The 16492-nt window shown below is 34.1% G+C and overlaps 1 protein-coding gene across 3 annotated transcripts in view; it reads left to right on the forward strand.

Annotated features, from left to right (window-relative positions):
* Window positions 1–16492, forward strand: part of SHOC2 (SHOC2 leucine rich repeat scaffold protein) — a 112691-nt gene that overhangs the window by 57258 nt on the left and 38941 nt on the right. For all 3 annotated transcript variants that reach the window (XM_032608664.1, XM_032608663.1, XM_032608665.1), the window contains one exon: window positions 9214–10144. In XM_032608664.1, the coding sequence (XP_032464555.1) occupies window positions 9442–10144 (703 nt within the window). In that variant the 5' untranslated portion in view covers window positions 9214–9441. The remainder of the gene's footprint in view (window positions 1–9213; window positions 10145–16492) is intronic.

Genomic DNA, 16492 nt, shown 5'->3' on the forward strand with positions numbered 1-16492 from the left:
TACCACAGTTTATCAGTTCACCCAGTAAAAGGCGTTTGGGTTGTTTTCACTTTGGAGGTATTACAAATAAAGCTGCTGTGAACATTTGTTTACAGATTTTTGTGTGAACACAAGTTTTTATTTCCCTAGGACAAATATCTAGGGGTGCAATTGTTGGGTTGTATGCTACAAGTGTATGTTTAACTATGAGAAACTGCCAAATTGTTTTCCATAGTGACTCTACCGTTTTACATTTTCATCAGTTTCTCCACATTTTCATCAGCACTCGGTAACATCTGTATTTTTAAATTTAGCTTTCTAGTAAGTGTGTAGTTATATTTGCATTTTTCTAATGGCTAATGATGTCCAACATGTTTACATGTGCTTATTTGTCATTTTTATCTTTGGTGGAGTGTCTCTACAAGTCTTTTGCCCATTTTCTAATTGGATTGATTGTTTTCTTACTGATTAAAGGTGTCCTTTATGTATTCTTGGTACATTTTCTCCCAGGCTGTAGCCTGTCTCTTTGTCCTCTTAACTGAGCGATACACAGTGCAAAAGTTTTTAATTTTGATGAAGTCCAGTTTATCAGTTTTTTCCCTTTAATGTTTGTGCTTTTGCTGTCTTATTAATTCCTTGCCTAACCATAGGTTATAAAGAGTTTCTCCTATGTTTTCTTCTAAAAGTTTTATAGTTTTTTTTTTTTCACATAGATCTTTGATCCGTTTTGAGTTAACTTTTTTATAAGGTATGAAATTTAGGTCAAAGGTCTTTTTCTTGCTTATAGAGGTCCAGTTATTCCAACAGCATTTGTTGAGAGGCTGTTCTCCTCCATTGGGTTGCTTTTGCATGTTTGTCAAAATCAACTGGACGTTGCCAAATGCTAGCAAAGATGTGGAGCAACAATGCTGGTGGGAATGCAAAATGGTATAGCTACTTTGGAAGGCAGTTTGTTAGTTTCTTACAAGACTAAACATACTCTTATCATTACAACCCAGCAATCACTCTCCTTGGTATTTACCCAAATGAGTTGAAAGTTTATGTCTGAACAGAAACTTACACAAGAATGTTTATAACAGCTTTATTAATAATTGCCAAAACTTGGAGGCAACCAAGATGATCTTCAGTAGGTGAATAGATAAATTATGGGACATCCAGACAATGGAATATTGTGTAGCAGTAAAAAGCTATCCAGACCCAAAAAGAAATGGAGGAAACTTAAATGAAGGTCACTTTTTATTTCTTTCATCATTGTTTTATAGTTTTAAGCATACATATTCCATATTATATATATACCTAAGTATTTAATTTTTTGGAGTGATTGCAAATGGTATTAATTTTGGTTTCCACTTGTTTGTTTCTAACAAAGAGAAATATGATTGATTTTTGTGTGTTGACCTTGTTTCCTTTGACCACACTAAACTCTCTTATTAGTTCTATGAGTTTTTTGAGAATCCCTGTAGTGTTCTACATAGATAATCATTTCATCTCCAAACAGGGACAGTTTTATTTCTTCCTTTGTAATCTGTATGCTGTTTCTTTTTCTTGCCTTATTGCACTGGTTAGGATTTTAAGTACTGTGTTCAATAGGAGTAGTAAAAGCTGTATTGATTTGTTTATATGTCATTGAAGATTTTTGCATCTCTGTTTCTGAGAGCTGTTGGCCTGTAGCTTGCTTGCTTGCTTTTTTTCCCCCTTATTGTTGTTGTATTGTCTTTATCTGGTTTTGGTATCAGGATAATGCTGGCTTCATAAAATGAGTACTTCCTGGAAGAGACTGTGTAGAATTGGTGTTATTTCTTTTTTAAATCTTTGTTAGAATTCTCCAGTGAAATCATTTGTGCCTAGCAATTTCCTTTTTGGAAAGTTTTAAACTATTAATTCAGTTTCTTTAGCAATTATAGATAGGACTATTTAGATGATCTGTTTAATCTTGGGTGAGTTTTGGTAATTTGCAGTTATCAAGGATTTGGTCCACTTTATCTAACTTGTTGAATTTAAATCCAAAGAGTTATTTTTAGTGTTCTCTTATTATTCTTTTAATGTCTGTGGAGTATTTAACTATATTCTCTGTTTCATTCCTGATATTGGTAATTTGTGTTCTTTTTTTTTTTTCTTTGTCAGAGTTGCCAGATGTTTATCAATTCTGTTGATCTTTTTAAGGAACCAGCTTTTGGTTTTATTGATTTTTCTTTATTGCTTTTTCAGTTTTCAATTTCATGGATTTCTGTTCTATATTGTATTTCCTTCTGCTTGCTTCGTGTTCCTTTTGCCCTTTTCAAGTTTCTTGATGTGGGAACTTAGATTATTGATCTGCAGTTTTTCTTCTTTTCTAATGTAATCTAATATAATCATTCAGTAATATGTATTTCCCTTTAAGCACTACTTAAGCTGCGTCTCATAAATTCTGATATAATTTTATTTTTATTCAGCTCAATGTATAGTTTAATTTTCCTTATTACTGTTTTTGACCCACAGATTATTTAGAAGTATGGTGTTTAATTTTCAGGTGTTTGGAGATTTTTGTTATCTTCCTATTAGTGATTTCTAGTTTAATTCCATCATAGTAAGAGAACATACTTTGTATGATTTCAGTTCTTTAAGATTTTTTATGATCTAAGATACAGTCTATCTTGGTGAATGTTTGCATATGCCTTGAAAAGAGTATGTATTCTACTTTATCAAATGGAGTATTCTGCAAATGTCAATTTAAATCCATTTGATTTATGGTATTTGTTTGTTATCTTATATCCTTGCTAACTTTCTGTACTGTAGTTTGTCCGTTACTGAGAAGGGCTTTGAAATCCCCAACTGTAATTGTGGATTTGTGGATTTTTCTTAGTTCTATCAGTTTTTACTATGTCTTTTGAAGCTCTGTTCTTTGGTGCATACACAGTTAGGAAATGTTTTATCTTATATCTTATTGGAGAAATGACCATTTTCTTTTTATAGTCTAATCTCCCTCTTTGTCCCAGGTAGTTTTCTTTGCTCTGAATTTTATTTTGCTATTAATACATCCACTCAAACTTTCCTTGATTAGCATTTGCATGGTATAACTTTTTCTATACTTTTAACCCTCCCCCTTGTTATTAAATTTGAATTGAGTTTCTTGTAGACAGTATATAGTTGGGTCATGTTTTTAAAAACTCATTCTGACAAATTCTTTTAATTGGTGTGTTGAGAATGTTTACATTTAATGTAATTATTGCTACGTTTGGATTTAAATGTGCCAGTTCATAATTTTCTTTTTGTGCCCTCTGTTTTTCTTTTTTCTCTTTCCCTGTCTTACTCTGGGTTACTTGAACAAAGATTTCAATTTATCTGTAGTGTTTTTAAGTATACTTCTTTCTATATTTTTTCTTGTGGTTCTAGGAAATACAACATACATTCTTAAGTTATCATAGTCTACTAGTATCAACATTTTGCCACTTCAAATACAATGTAGTAATCTTAGCATCACTCAGATCCTTTCACTCTCATTCCCTTGTCATATACTTGTCTTAGTACCTCTATATACATTGACAACCACCTCAGAGATACATTCTTTGCTTTCAGCAGTCAAACATAATTTACAAAACTGAAGAGGAAAAGAATTGCCAGTTATATTAATCCATATTATTACTCTTTCCATAGATCTTTCTTCATTCTCTATGTTCTAATTTTCATTCTGTTTGCTTTCTTGTCTGAAGGTCTTCCTTTGACAATTATTTTAGAGCAGATCTGCTGGCATCAAATTCTCTTTGTTTTCCTTCATCTCAAAATGTCATTATATTTCCTTCATTCCTGAAGAAAGCTTATGCTGAATGAAGAAGGCTTGGTTGACTTCTTTTTTTTTCAACACTTGAAAAATATCACTTCCTTAGGCCTGTTTGATTTCTCATGAGAAATCCACTGTCATTCAAATCATTGTTCCCCTATAGGTTTATGTTGTTTTCTGGCTGCCTTAGTTTTCAGCAATTTTATTATCATATTCTGGGAATGAATTTCTTTGGGTTTTTTCTGTTTGGGATTTGCTCAGCTTTTTGTCTCTGTAAGTCCAACCCCTTCCCGCCAAATTTCAGATGTTTCAGTCATTGTCTCTTTAAATAATTTTCAGCGCTATATCATTCTCTTCTTCTGGGATTCTGAAGAAACAAATATTAGACGTTTTTGTTTCTGTCCCACAGCTTACTGAGGCTCTTTTGAGTTTTTTTTTTTGCGGTACACGGGCCTCTCACTGTTGTGGCCTCTCCCGTTGCAGAGCACAGGCTCCGGACGCGCAGGCTCAGCGGCCACGGCTCATGGGCCCAGCCGCTCCGTGGCATGTGGGATCTTCCCGGACCGGAACACGATCCCGTGTCCCCTGCATCAGCAGGCGGACTCTCAACCACTGCACCACCAGGGAAACCCTCTTTTGAGTTTTTAACATCTATTTTCTTTCTGCTGCTCAGATTGGATCATTTCTACAGATCTTTCTTCAAATTCACTGAATTTTCAATAATCTCCATTATCCTATTGAGCCCCTCCAGTGAGTTTTAAAATTTCATTTATTATATTATTTGGCTCTAAAATTTTCATTTGATTCTCGATTTACCTTTTCTTTGTTGAGACTTTATAGTTATTTGTATGTTTTCAGAGTGTATGTAGTTGTTGGAGCATTTTTTTGGTCTTGTTTTTTGAGACCTGCTTTAGAATCCTTGTCAGATAATTCCAACATCTGTCATCTTATTGTTGGTGTCTGTTGATTGTCTTTTCCCGTTCAAGTTGATATTTTCCTAGTTCTTGGTATGATGAGTAATTTTGGATTATATCCTGGACATTTTGAGACTTATAAAATTTTGATTTCTTTTTAAGCCTTCTATTTAGCAGTCAACCTGTTTTGTTTCAGAATACATGCCCTAACCCATTTTTGTGGTTTTTGGTTCCAATATAGTTTTTTTTTTTTCTTTTACATCTTTATTGGAGTATAATTGCTTTACAATGGTGTGTTTCTTTTATAACAAAGTGAATCAGTTATACATATACATATGTTCCCATATCTCTTCCCTCTTACGTCTCCCTCCCTCCCACCCTCCCTATCCCACCCCTCCAGGTGGTCACAAAGCACCGAGCTGATCTCCCTGTGCTATGCAGCTGCTTCCCACTAGCTATCTACCTTACGTTTGGTAGTGTATATATGTCCATGCCTCTCTCTCGCTTTGTCACAACTTACCCTTCCCCCTCCCCATATCTTTGTCCATTCTCTGGTAGGTCTGTGTCTTCATTCCCTGTCTTACCCCTAGGGTCTTCATGACATTTTTTTCCCTTAAATTCCATATATATGTGTTAGCATACGGTATTTGTCTTTCTCCTTCTGACTTACTTCACTTTGTATGACAGACTCTAGGTCTATCCACCTCATTACAAATAGCTCAATTTTGTTTCTTTTTATGGCTGAGTAATATTGCATTGTACATATGTGCCACATCTTCTTTACCCATTCATCCGATGATGGGCACTTAGGTTGTTTCCATCTCCAGGCTATTGTAAATAGAGCTGCAGTGAACATTTTGGTACATGACTCTTTTTGAATTATGGTTTTTCTCAGGGTATATGCCCATTAGTGGGATTGCTGGGTCATATGGTGGTTCTATTTTAGTTTTTTAAGGAACTTCCATACTGTTCTCCACAGTGGCCGTATCAATTTACATTCCCACCAACAGTGCAAGTGTTCCCTTTTCTCCACACCCTCTCCAGCATTTATTGTTTCTAGATTTTTTGATGATGGCCTGGTGTGAGATGATATCTCATTGTAGTTTTGTTTTGCATTTCTCTAATGATTAATGAAGTTGAGCATTCTTTCATGTGTTTGTTGGCAGTCTGTATATCTTCTTTGGAGAAATGTCTATTTAGGTCTTCTGCCCATTTTTGGATTGGGTTGTTTGTTTTTTTGTTATTGAGCTGCATGAGCTGCTTATAAATTTTGGAGATTAATCCTTTGTCAGTTGCTTCATTTGCAAATATTTTCTCCCATTCTGAGGGTTGTCTTTTGGTCTTGTTTATGGTTTCCTTTGCTGTGCAAAAGCTTTGAAGTTTCATTAGGTCCCATTTGTTTATTTTTCTTTTTATTTCCATTTCTCTGGGAGGTGGGTCAGAAAGGATCTTGATGTGATTTATGTCATAGAGTGTTCTGCCTATGTTTTCCTCTAAGAGTTGGATAGTTTCTGACCTTACATTTAGATCTTTAATCCATTTTGATATTATTTTTGTGTATGGTGTTAGGGAGTGATCTAATCTCATACTTTTACATGTACCTGCCCAGTTTTCCCAGCACCACTTATTGAAGAGGCAGTCCTTTCTCCACTGTACATTCCTGCCTCCTTTATCAAAGATAAGGTGACCATATGTACATGGGTTTATCTCTGGGCTTTCTATCCTGTTCCATTGATCTGTCTTTCTGTTTTTGTGCCAGTCCCATACTGTCTTGATTACTGTAGCTTTGTAGTATAGTCTGAAGTCAGGGAGCCTGATTCCTCCAGCTCCGTTTTTCGTTCTCAAAATTGCTTTGGCTATTCGGGGTCTTTTGTGTTTCCATACAAATTGTGAAATTTTTTGTTCTACTTCTGTGAAAAATGCCAGTGGTAGTTTGATAGGGATTGCATTGAATCTGTAGATTGCTTTGGGTAGTAGAGTCATTTTCACAATGTGGATTCTTCCAATCCAAGAACACGGTATATCTCTTCATTTATTTGTATCATCTTTAATTTCTTTCATCAGTGTCTTATAATTTTCCGCATACAGGTCTTTTGTCTCCTTAGGTAGGTTTATTCTTAGATATTTTATTCTTTTTGTTGCAGTGGTAAATGGGAGTGTTTTCTTGATTTCACTTTCAGATTTTTCATCATTAGTATATAGGAATGCCAGAGATTTCTGTGCATTAATTTTGTATCCTGCTACTTTACCAAATTCATTGATTAGCTCTAGTAGTTTTCTGGTAGCATCTTTAGGATTCTCTATGTATAGTATCATGTCATCTGCAAACAGTGACAGCTTTACTTCTTCTTTTCCGATTTGGACTCCTTTTATTTGCTTTTTTTCTCTGATTGCTGTGGCTAAAACTTCCAAAACTATGTTGAATAAGAGTGGTGAGAGTGGGCAACCTTGTCTTGTTCCTGATCTTAGTGGAAATGCTTTCAGTCTTTCACCATTGAGGACGATGTTGGCTGTGGGTTTGTCATATATGGCCTTTATTATGTTGAGGAAAGTTCCCTCTATGCCTACTTTCTGCAGGGTTTTTATCATAAATGGGTGTTGAATTTTTCAAAAGCTTTCTCTGCATCTACTGAGATGATCATATGGTTTTTCTCCTTCAGTTTGTTAATATGGTTTATCACATTAATTGTTTTGTGTATATTGAAGAATCCTTGCATTCCTGGAATAAACCTCACTTGATCATGGTGTATGATCCTTTTAATGTGCTTTTTAGGGATATTCTGGTTTGCCCTGTTTGTATGCCACCCCAAGGCCAATCTGAAAAATAGGTGATATTCCACACTACTGTTCAGTTCTCAAAGCATTTGTTGTTTTCATTCTGGTTGGTTTCTTGCTGAGCTTCTAAGGAGTGTGATTGGGAATACACACATTGAAAGAATCCCTTTCTCCAGCTCCCTCCTCTCCATAATTTTCTCCTTCCCCCTCTAGTTGTGAAGGAGTGGTGTGCTGTCTCTTTGCTAACATTTGCTTAGTGCACGGCAGGGGATGATCCATAGGATTCTTCCTCATAGTACAGCTTTTGCACCAGTGGGGAGGGAGAGGGCTACCACTTCTTGGCTGACATTTACTAAGTACAGGGTGGGGATGGTCAACAGGGCTCTCCTCCATAGTTTCCATGGCTGCAGTACTGATGCCAAGCGGGATGTGTACTGCTTCTCTTCAAGTTAGTGCAGAGCTGGGTGGTTGGCAGAGTTTTACTCTACAGTCTTTGTGGCCTCAGTGCAGTTGGGAGGGGGTGGGACATGACTTCTTATGTGGTGTTCAAGTGGAATAAGGAGGGGTATAGTCAAAAGGGTTCCATCCTGCAGTGCTATTCTCTTCATAGTCCTTTGACTAGAGACAGCAGACTTTTCTTGGACCTTGTTTTAGTCCATGCTTATTGGTGTTTTGGGTTTATGGGCTTCTCTACTGCCCAGGCCAGGATATATAGGAAATAAAAACAAAGCAAAACAAAAAACCCCTAGAGTACTAACCACCAGGTCATCTGCAAACCAAGGTTTCTAACCAGTCTGCCTTCTTTTCTCTACCTTTCAGAATATTCTGCTAGTTGCTTCATGTATTTTGTCAGGGTTTTAAGTTGTAATTAATGTGAGGAACAAGGTAGAGTGGGCTTATTCCATCTTGTATGGAATCAGAAGTCTTGTTTATTGTAATTCAAGATTCAATATTGTAAAGCTTTCACATCGGCATTTAATGTAAGACTAAGGAATATATTTAGTATATATGGTCTATTGATGTGGTTTTTTAAGTAAATAATTATTAAATGTGATAATCATTATAATCTTATACCAAGAATAGATCTTATTAGGCTAGTGCTGTCTCACTTCCACCTCCCCTCATCTTTTCAATCTCTCTGGATCATTTTGGGTCAGTCATGTTACCAGTGAACCTTTTGTACTTCTAAGAACTTTAATCCTTCTCACTATCAACTAAAAAGCTACCTTTGCAGTTCCTAGAATCTGGTAATTAGCTGCAGATAGAGCAGTTTTACCGTAGTGACTAAGAATATAGGCAGTGTACCACCTACATTGGAATCTCAGCTCTGCCGCTTTTTCCAGGATCCCAAAGCTAATTACTAAAAATATTTCTGTGCCTCAGTTGTCCCTGTGTGTAAAATAGAGATAAGAATTTATCTCATAGAGCGGTTATAATGTTTGTAAATTCAATACAATAGTGCTTGTACATAGAAAGCGCTCAGACATTAGCTGCTGTTGTGATTTCTCCCACTTTTCAGCTCTTAAAAACATTTGCAGTTTGGTGACTTGCAATACCTATCTTACCTCTTCCTGTTAGATTGTAAATTCCTTAAAGAGAGAGCCCCGCCTTGTTAATTTTTATAATGTTTCAATGGATTTTGCAAAGTAGGGTGTTCAATAAATATTTACTGTATCAAATCTTAGGAAAATAGCAAAATTTTCAGTAAGATTGTTTTACAGAGCCCATTTACTTAATATAAATTTATAATCTAAAGTAATATAATACTCTCTCTGTATTATATTTCAGGAATTCTAATGAATCATTGATTGACCAGCACCATTTTACCAGTTGGAATGAGTTATCAGAAATGGGCATAGTGCTTTTAGATCCAACACGTAACAGATGGCGATTACTTCTTCAAGCCAACACCTTTTTTGATTGTGTAGGATTTTTGTCTCTTCATCTTTGAATTCCAGTTTCTGTTGTTGGCAAATAAAAGGAGTTCATGTAGTTTTTGCCCAAGATTGAGTCACCATGAGTAGTAGTTTAGGAAAAGAAAAAGACTCTAAAGAGAAAGATCCCAAAGCACCATCAGCCAAGGAGAGAGAAAAGGAGGCAAAAGCCTCTGGAGGGTTTTGGGAAAGAGAGCAAAGAAAAGAACCTAAGACCAAAGGGAAAGATGCCAAAGATGGAAAGAAGGACTCCAGTGCTGCCCAACCAGGGGTGGCTTTTTCAGTTGATAATACGATCAAACGGCCAAATCCAGCACCTGGGACTAGAAAGAAATCTAGCAATGCAGAGGTGATTAAAGAGCTCAACAAATGCCGGGAAGAGAACTCAATGCGTTTGGACTTATCCAAGAGGTCTATACACATATTGCCATCATCAATCAAAGAGTTGACTCAATTAACAGAACTTTATTTATATAGCAACAAATTACAGTCCCTCCCAGCAGAAGTGGGCTGTCTAGTAAATCTCATGACACTTGCTCTAAGTGAAAATTCACTTACCAGTTTGCCTGACTCTCTTGATAACTTGAAGAAGCTGCGGATGCTTGATTTACGGCATAATAAACTGAGAGAAATTCCTTCAGTGGTGTATAGGCTGGATTCTCTTACCACTCTTTACCTTCGCTTTAATCGAATAACTACTGTGGAAAAAGACATCAAAAACCTGTCAAAACTCAGCATGCTTAGCATTCGAGAGAACAAAATCAAACAACTACCTGCTGAAATTGGTAAGAGGCCTTGGGTTACTATTATTGTTTGTAGTATTTGTTATGCTCAATAATTTTGTCCAGTGCTTTTCCATATCAGAAAATATCTGATACTTGTCTAAAAAACAGCTGGTTTCTAAGTTTTGTCTTCTTTATGGTTTACTTTAATCAGTTATAGCGATATTAATAGTACACGGTTTGAGATTATTTTATAGACCTAGATAATTAGTTAGAATGTAGATGTAATTGGGCCTTTTTCACACAAATCTAATCTGCTTTCATTTTCATTGGAAAAAAGTAAATTTGAAGCAGAAAAAAATTTTTACCTAATTTTTTAATTGTTACCACCTGTTTTTAAAGTATTTACAAGATATGATTATATAAGGTGCTTTAAGGCTGCATTTTCTCATTCTCTGACATCTTTTTTACCTAAAAAGTGTTTGTTTAAATTCATATTACTTTTCTACCTAATTTACCACAAAAGATTGGCATATCAGAGCCTTGTGAAGAAGCAGGGTTGTAAGAAAGTTGAAAAAAAAATTTCATTTTGAAAGTACTTACATGTTCATTAAAAACAATCTAAGGATACAGAAAAGTAGAAAAGTTAGCGATAGTTAATGCCAACACTGTTAGTATTTTGGTAGATTTCATTCTTGTTTTTATATGTAAAGCTAAATTGTACTGAAAAAAGGGGACTGTTTTTAAAAGAATAGATAGTAGAATAAAAAATAGGAAATACACGTGTGTAAACAAGTCAGTAAAAAGAAGTTGTTTTGATATTTTTGATTAAAAAAAAATTTCAGCAACTTTTGGAATGTAGTCAACCGTTGACTTACCAATTTTGAGAAATTGATAGAAGGTATTATCTTTGTGGGCCCTTTTTATGAGAGTTTGAAAAATTGACATAAAAATTGATTATACAGCTTTTAAAGGGAAGTTTCCCTTTTTGTGTGTGAAAGACAAATTTATTCTGAATAAAACAGGTTAAATATATTGGTTGAGCATTGGTCTTATAGTGGTTGATGAAGGAAACTTTGTTTTTAGGCTGTGCAGCTATGTAGAGATATAATATTCTCTGGGTGTTTTAAAATTTTTATTTAGCTTTGAGAAAGATGCAGTTTAAATTTTAGGTATGGTGTTCTATTATATTTAGCTCTAACCAGACACTTAATTTAATTTTGGTTTAATTAAATGTATTTAGAAAATCCACAGTCATTTTTCTCAAGCAATGTACTTGTATTTATAAAGTGTGACACACTTATGAGATACTAAAATATCCCTAGGAATTCGAATGGATATGTTCCTTTCCATGTCTTCAGATAACAATGTGGTTGTTGAATGACATTTGATTTTTGTACCAGATTCAGTCAAAATTTGACCTGTTTGTATGACTCATTGTAGAATAGAATTATAAGCTGTTGGGGAAAGAAATGCTGAATTTTTATGTAGAAATATAAAATGTTATTTCCAGTCTTTGTACTTATTGTTGTTTTGTGCATGTGTTACACTCCATTCTAAAACGTTGGCTTTCATTCATATGAAAGTCTTTCTTTAAGGATTTTTTTTTTTCTTTAAAAGATGTTGTCAAATTACCTGGGAATTAAGAACATGCATTTCTTAAGCAGGAAATTATTTCATAGGACTTTAAATTTACTTCACTTTGCTCTTGAGCAGATGGTTACAACATTTTTACTAAAAAGTGAATTTATTTTTAAAAATTGGCAAATTATATTTAATTAAATGGTTGATTTTTGTGGCTGCCTAATCTTTGGAACTTTATTCCTAAATTTGTAATTTATAAAATAACCATTGATTTGTTTTTTAATGAGCGGCCTCCCACCATTAGTGACATTGAAGTTTTGTGTTCTTGTAATTTCTGTATTTCTATAAAAATAGTAACTTAATAAATGTCATTTATTTCCGAGCAGAGCATCAGATAGAAAGTAAACTGCTTTAAAAAATAAAACAATATTTCTTATAAGGAGTTAGAATTTATAAGGTTTAACTTACATGCATGGATTTGGGAGAAACATTGCTGAAGTCTGCGTTATCTGTTTCCTTATAGGGAAAAAGAAAATAAAGATCTAGTAAAAATAACGTAATTGTAATAATAAGAGTAGCTGTTGTTTGAGCACAGTATGTCATATAACATACACTATTTTGTACATGTAAATTTACATCTAATATCTCATTAAATTCTTACAGTAATCCAATGAAATAGGTACTTCTCACCTCATTGTACTGAAAAAGGAACTGAAAATTTAGTGAGATTAGATAATTTACTAAAGATCATACAGTTAAGAAGATGGCATAGTCAGAGTTTGAATCTAGGTCTCACTGTACTGCTCCCACTAGTCTAGAAGAGTGGGTCTCATCCCATAGATTATGATTTACTGGTCTGGCAGGTCCAGGGGATCTGTACTTTTAACGAGTAAGTTGGGTTATTCCAAGTGTAGCTGCAGTTGAAAGCTATTACAGTAGATTTTTTTTTTTTTGAGAGGGGACAATGTTAACAGCTTAATTGAGATATAATTCACATACCATATGATTAATGCATTCGAAGTATACAATTCAGTTGGTTTTAGCATGTTCACAGACTTGTTCACTATCACAAACAATTATGGGAGATTTTCATCACCCTAGAAAGAAACTCTGTTCTGTTTGGCAGTTACCCCACCCCACCCATGTTTTCTCCCAACTCCTTAGCCCTAGGCAAACACTAATCTACTTTCTTTTTCTATAAATTTACCTATTCTGGACATTTCATATAAATGGAATCATAAAATATATAGTCTTTGGTGGCTAGCTTCTTTCACTTAGCATAATGTTTTCAAAATTCATCCAGGTCATAGCATCTATCAGTACATCATTCCTTTTTATTGCTGAATGATATTCCACTGTATGATTATACCACATTTTGTTTATCCACTCATCAGTTGTTGAACATTTGGGTTGTTTTCACTTTCTGGCTATTATGAATAAAATTACTATGAACATTTGTGTAAAAGTTTTTGTGTAGACATTTGTTTTCATTTCTCTTCGGTGTATACCTAGAAGTAGATTTACTGAGTCATATGGTAACTCTATGTTTAATCTTTTGAGGAAATACTGGACTATTAAGTGGCTACACCATTTTACCTTCCCATTAGCAGTGTATGAGGGTTCCAATTCCTCTATATTGTCAACATTCTTGTGATTATCTGTCTTTTTTTATTATAGCCATTCCATGAGTGTGAAGTGGTATCTCATTATGTTTTTTATTTATAGTTTCCTGATTATTACTGATTTGTTTTTAACTCTTGAAGGCTATCTTTTATTATAAAGGAAAGACAGAAATAGTTATTTTCTGTGATGCAGATCTTGCTTTACTGCTTTTTTAATTACAAAAAACCCCCCAAAATCCTGAGCTCCTTTGAGAATGCTTACAAAATAAGACTCATGCACCCAGATCAAATAAAATGGAATTTGACATTTCTAAAAGTTATACGTCTTTAACGCAATTTGACTTACTGCTGAAACTCATAACAAGAGAATTTACAATTCAAAATATATGCTAATTATCATTTTGTTAAACTTTCATTTGTACGTATTAGATCCACATTATTATAGATATATATATATTAGATTTATATTATGCATATTAAGTGCTTATTCTTCTCTGTTGTTTTTATGAGTATACCACTTTCAATCATGCCATCCAGTTTGTGTTCAGCAGTATATTTGAGGAATGTGAGAAATTAGAAGTTTGTGAAACATAGCCTAGTATTTAGTTTAAATAATGTATTTGGAATTTAGCAGCTGTGCTGTTGCCTTTATAGGGAAATTATATTAAAATCTGAATACCTGTTTAAGCATTAATAGTATCTTTATTAATGCCATGTGATTTGATACTAATGATGCATATTCACGTGGGTGAATACTGGCAGAAAGCAGTAAAAGGATACTGAAAGACATACGAAGAGCCAGACATAATACATTAGAGAGCAGCCAAGAAAACTCTTCACTTGGTAATATTGATTTACTTTTTTCCTTTTGTATGGTAAGTCATGGACAAATAAAGTAAATTTCCTATCTTTTTGTGTTAAATAAGATAGATGGAAACCTTAGTCATTGCTTTTTTAGATTAGTGTTTCATTCTTCCTGCCCATACCTCCTTTCACCATTTTTAATCTTGAAAGAGACTGTTCACTGAACACCAAGGCACTCAAGAAATCATGTTTTCAGAGGGAAAACAGTAAATAACCACTCCCATACCCCATCCTTCCCTGCATCGCCCCCCCTCCCCCCGCAACTGGCCCGGTTCCTTTGAGTTTCATGTTAGAGATGTGCTTTTGTAAATTTTTTTGGGTGGGCCTGAATAGATTAGAGTGAGGGTCATCAGGTTGTCAGTTTGAATAATTAATCACTTTACTTAAGGAAACTCTGATTAGTGAAGTTTTAAATGATTTTGTTTTTCTAGAAAGAAAATGATTACTCTTTGAAACCAGAAATAAACTCCATCTTTGTCTCTTACTAATATTCCTACAACTTTTCCTTCATTGAATTAAAGGCTGGTTTAAGATTGCTTCTCCTTAAAGTTTCCTCCTATTTATTATTATTTATAAAAATGGCTAAGTTAGAGGGAATCTTAAAAAAATCTGTCCTATATTGTATGTTCAATAAAATGCTACATCATTTATATTGTATACAATTTTGTGTAAATTTGTCTTAGGAGAATGATCTGCTATGTTATGTATGCTTTTTGAGAACCCAGATCATTTTTACTCATTAAAAAAAAAAACTCACACAGCATTCAGATATATGAGAAGTTAGAAACAGCAATTTTTTAACCCATATGACTCATTAACATTTATTGAAAACAGTCAGTTTTCTACTATATATACTATAGTACTGCAGTTATATTTTATGTCAAGTAATATATAATAAATGTGTATGTATGTATAATCAATATATATAAAAATACTAAGAACAGAATCAGCAATTTTTTTTAAATTGAAGGACCTTAGAGATCTTACTTAATTCCCTATTATGTAATTTTCTATGAATTTTTGCAGGTAATAAATGGTGGGTTTTCAGTAAATGTGGCTTGAAGTGAATTTAGTGAAGCCAAATACTATTACCCAATTTTTAATATTAACCCAAATTGTAACCCTTAGTTCCTAAAATTCTTGAAGTTCTCCTAGGACTGCCAGAGGTGCTGCAATTGCTTTCATGGTCCAGGTAACATTATTTAATGATCTCATTTGAGTGTTTTGTACAAGTGCTAATGAGTAACTTAGTTTGGCAGGAAAACGAAATCAGGAAAGGGAGTTCATAGTTGTTAATAAATAACTTCTTTTCACTGGAAATCAGTAAGAAACCTTAGAGGCCTAGAAATGAACTGTTAACTTAGTTGATTGTTATCAAATTGTCAGGTGTTTCACTAAACAACAGAAACCTGGAAAAGTTACTCTTATTGCTAAAGGAGGATGTAAGAGAACAGAGAAAAAAACAACACTTCAACCATCTTAGAAGGATCTGATAGAACCAGAGGATACATTTGACTTCCCACACTGCTAAGGTGTAGGGAGGAGGGCAATCATTGTACTCTAATGATAGCATGCTATCCATTCAAAGAATATAGACACTGTTGTCCATGTTGCTTAGTTACAGAAGCGCTTGCTCAGAAGAACTACTAAAGTTTTCTTTGCAATGAAAGGGAGAATTAAGCTTTCAAGACAAATTTATGCAAATATAATAGTGTATATTCTGACCTAAGTCCCTAAATCTATTCAAGCTTGTGTAATAAGTATTTCCAGCCCTTGTTAATTATGTAGTTTTACAAATGTATTTTAGTAAGATTTGATGTGATTTTTATAGAGCTAAGCTCTGAATGTTTGAAAAGTAACCCTATAAGCTCAGGAACGAGAGTTACTTTAAAAATGTAAGCATCCTTATTAACGTGAGTCAAATGATAATATACAGAAGGCCACAACTTATGAAAGAAACCTAAATTATTTATTTACCAGTATTTGAGTGCCTGTTAATAGATATGTTTTAATAGGGCCTTTCTGTATGTTGCTAGGTTTAATTTACTAAAATTTAAAGATTTTTTGCATTTATATTCATCATGGATATTGATCTGTAATTTCTTTTTTTTCTTCTCTTTTTTTGTAATGGTTTTCTGTCAGGGCAATGCTGGCTTCATATTGTGGAATGAGTTGGAGAGTGTTCCTCTTATGTTCTGGAAGAGTTTGTGAAGAACTAGTATTATGTCTTCAAATGTTTCGAAGAATTTATCAGCCTTGTAATCTGGGACTGGGGTTTTCTTGGTAGGAAGGTTTTAAATGACTAACTTAATTAATAGGAAGTTATTTGGGTTTTCTGTTT

The sequence above is a fragment of the Phocoena sinus genome, chromosome 16, assembly GCF_008692025.1.
Source record: "Phocoena sinus isolate mPhoSin1 chromosome 16, mPhoSin1.pri, whole genome shotgun sequence".
Classification (NCBI taxonomy): domain Eukaryota; kingdom Metazoa; phylum Chordata; class Mammalia; order Artiodactyla; family Phocoenidae; genus Phocoena; species Phocoena sinus.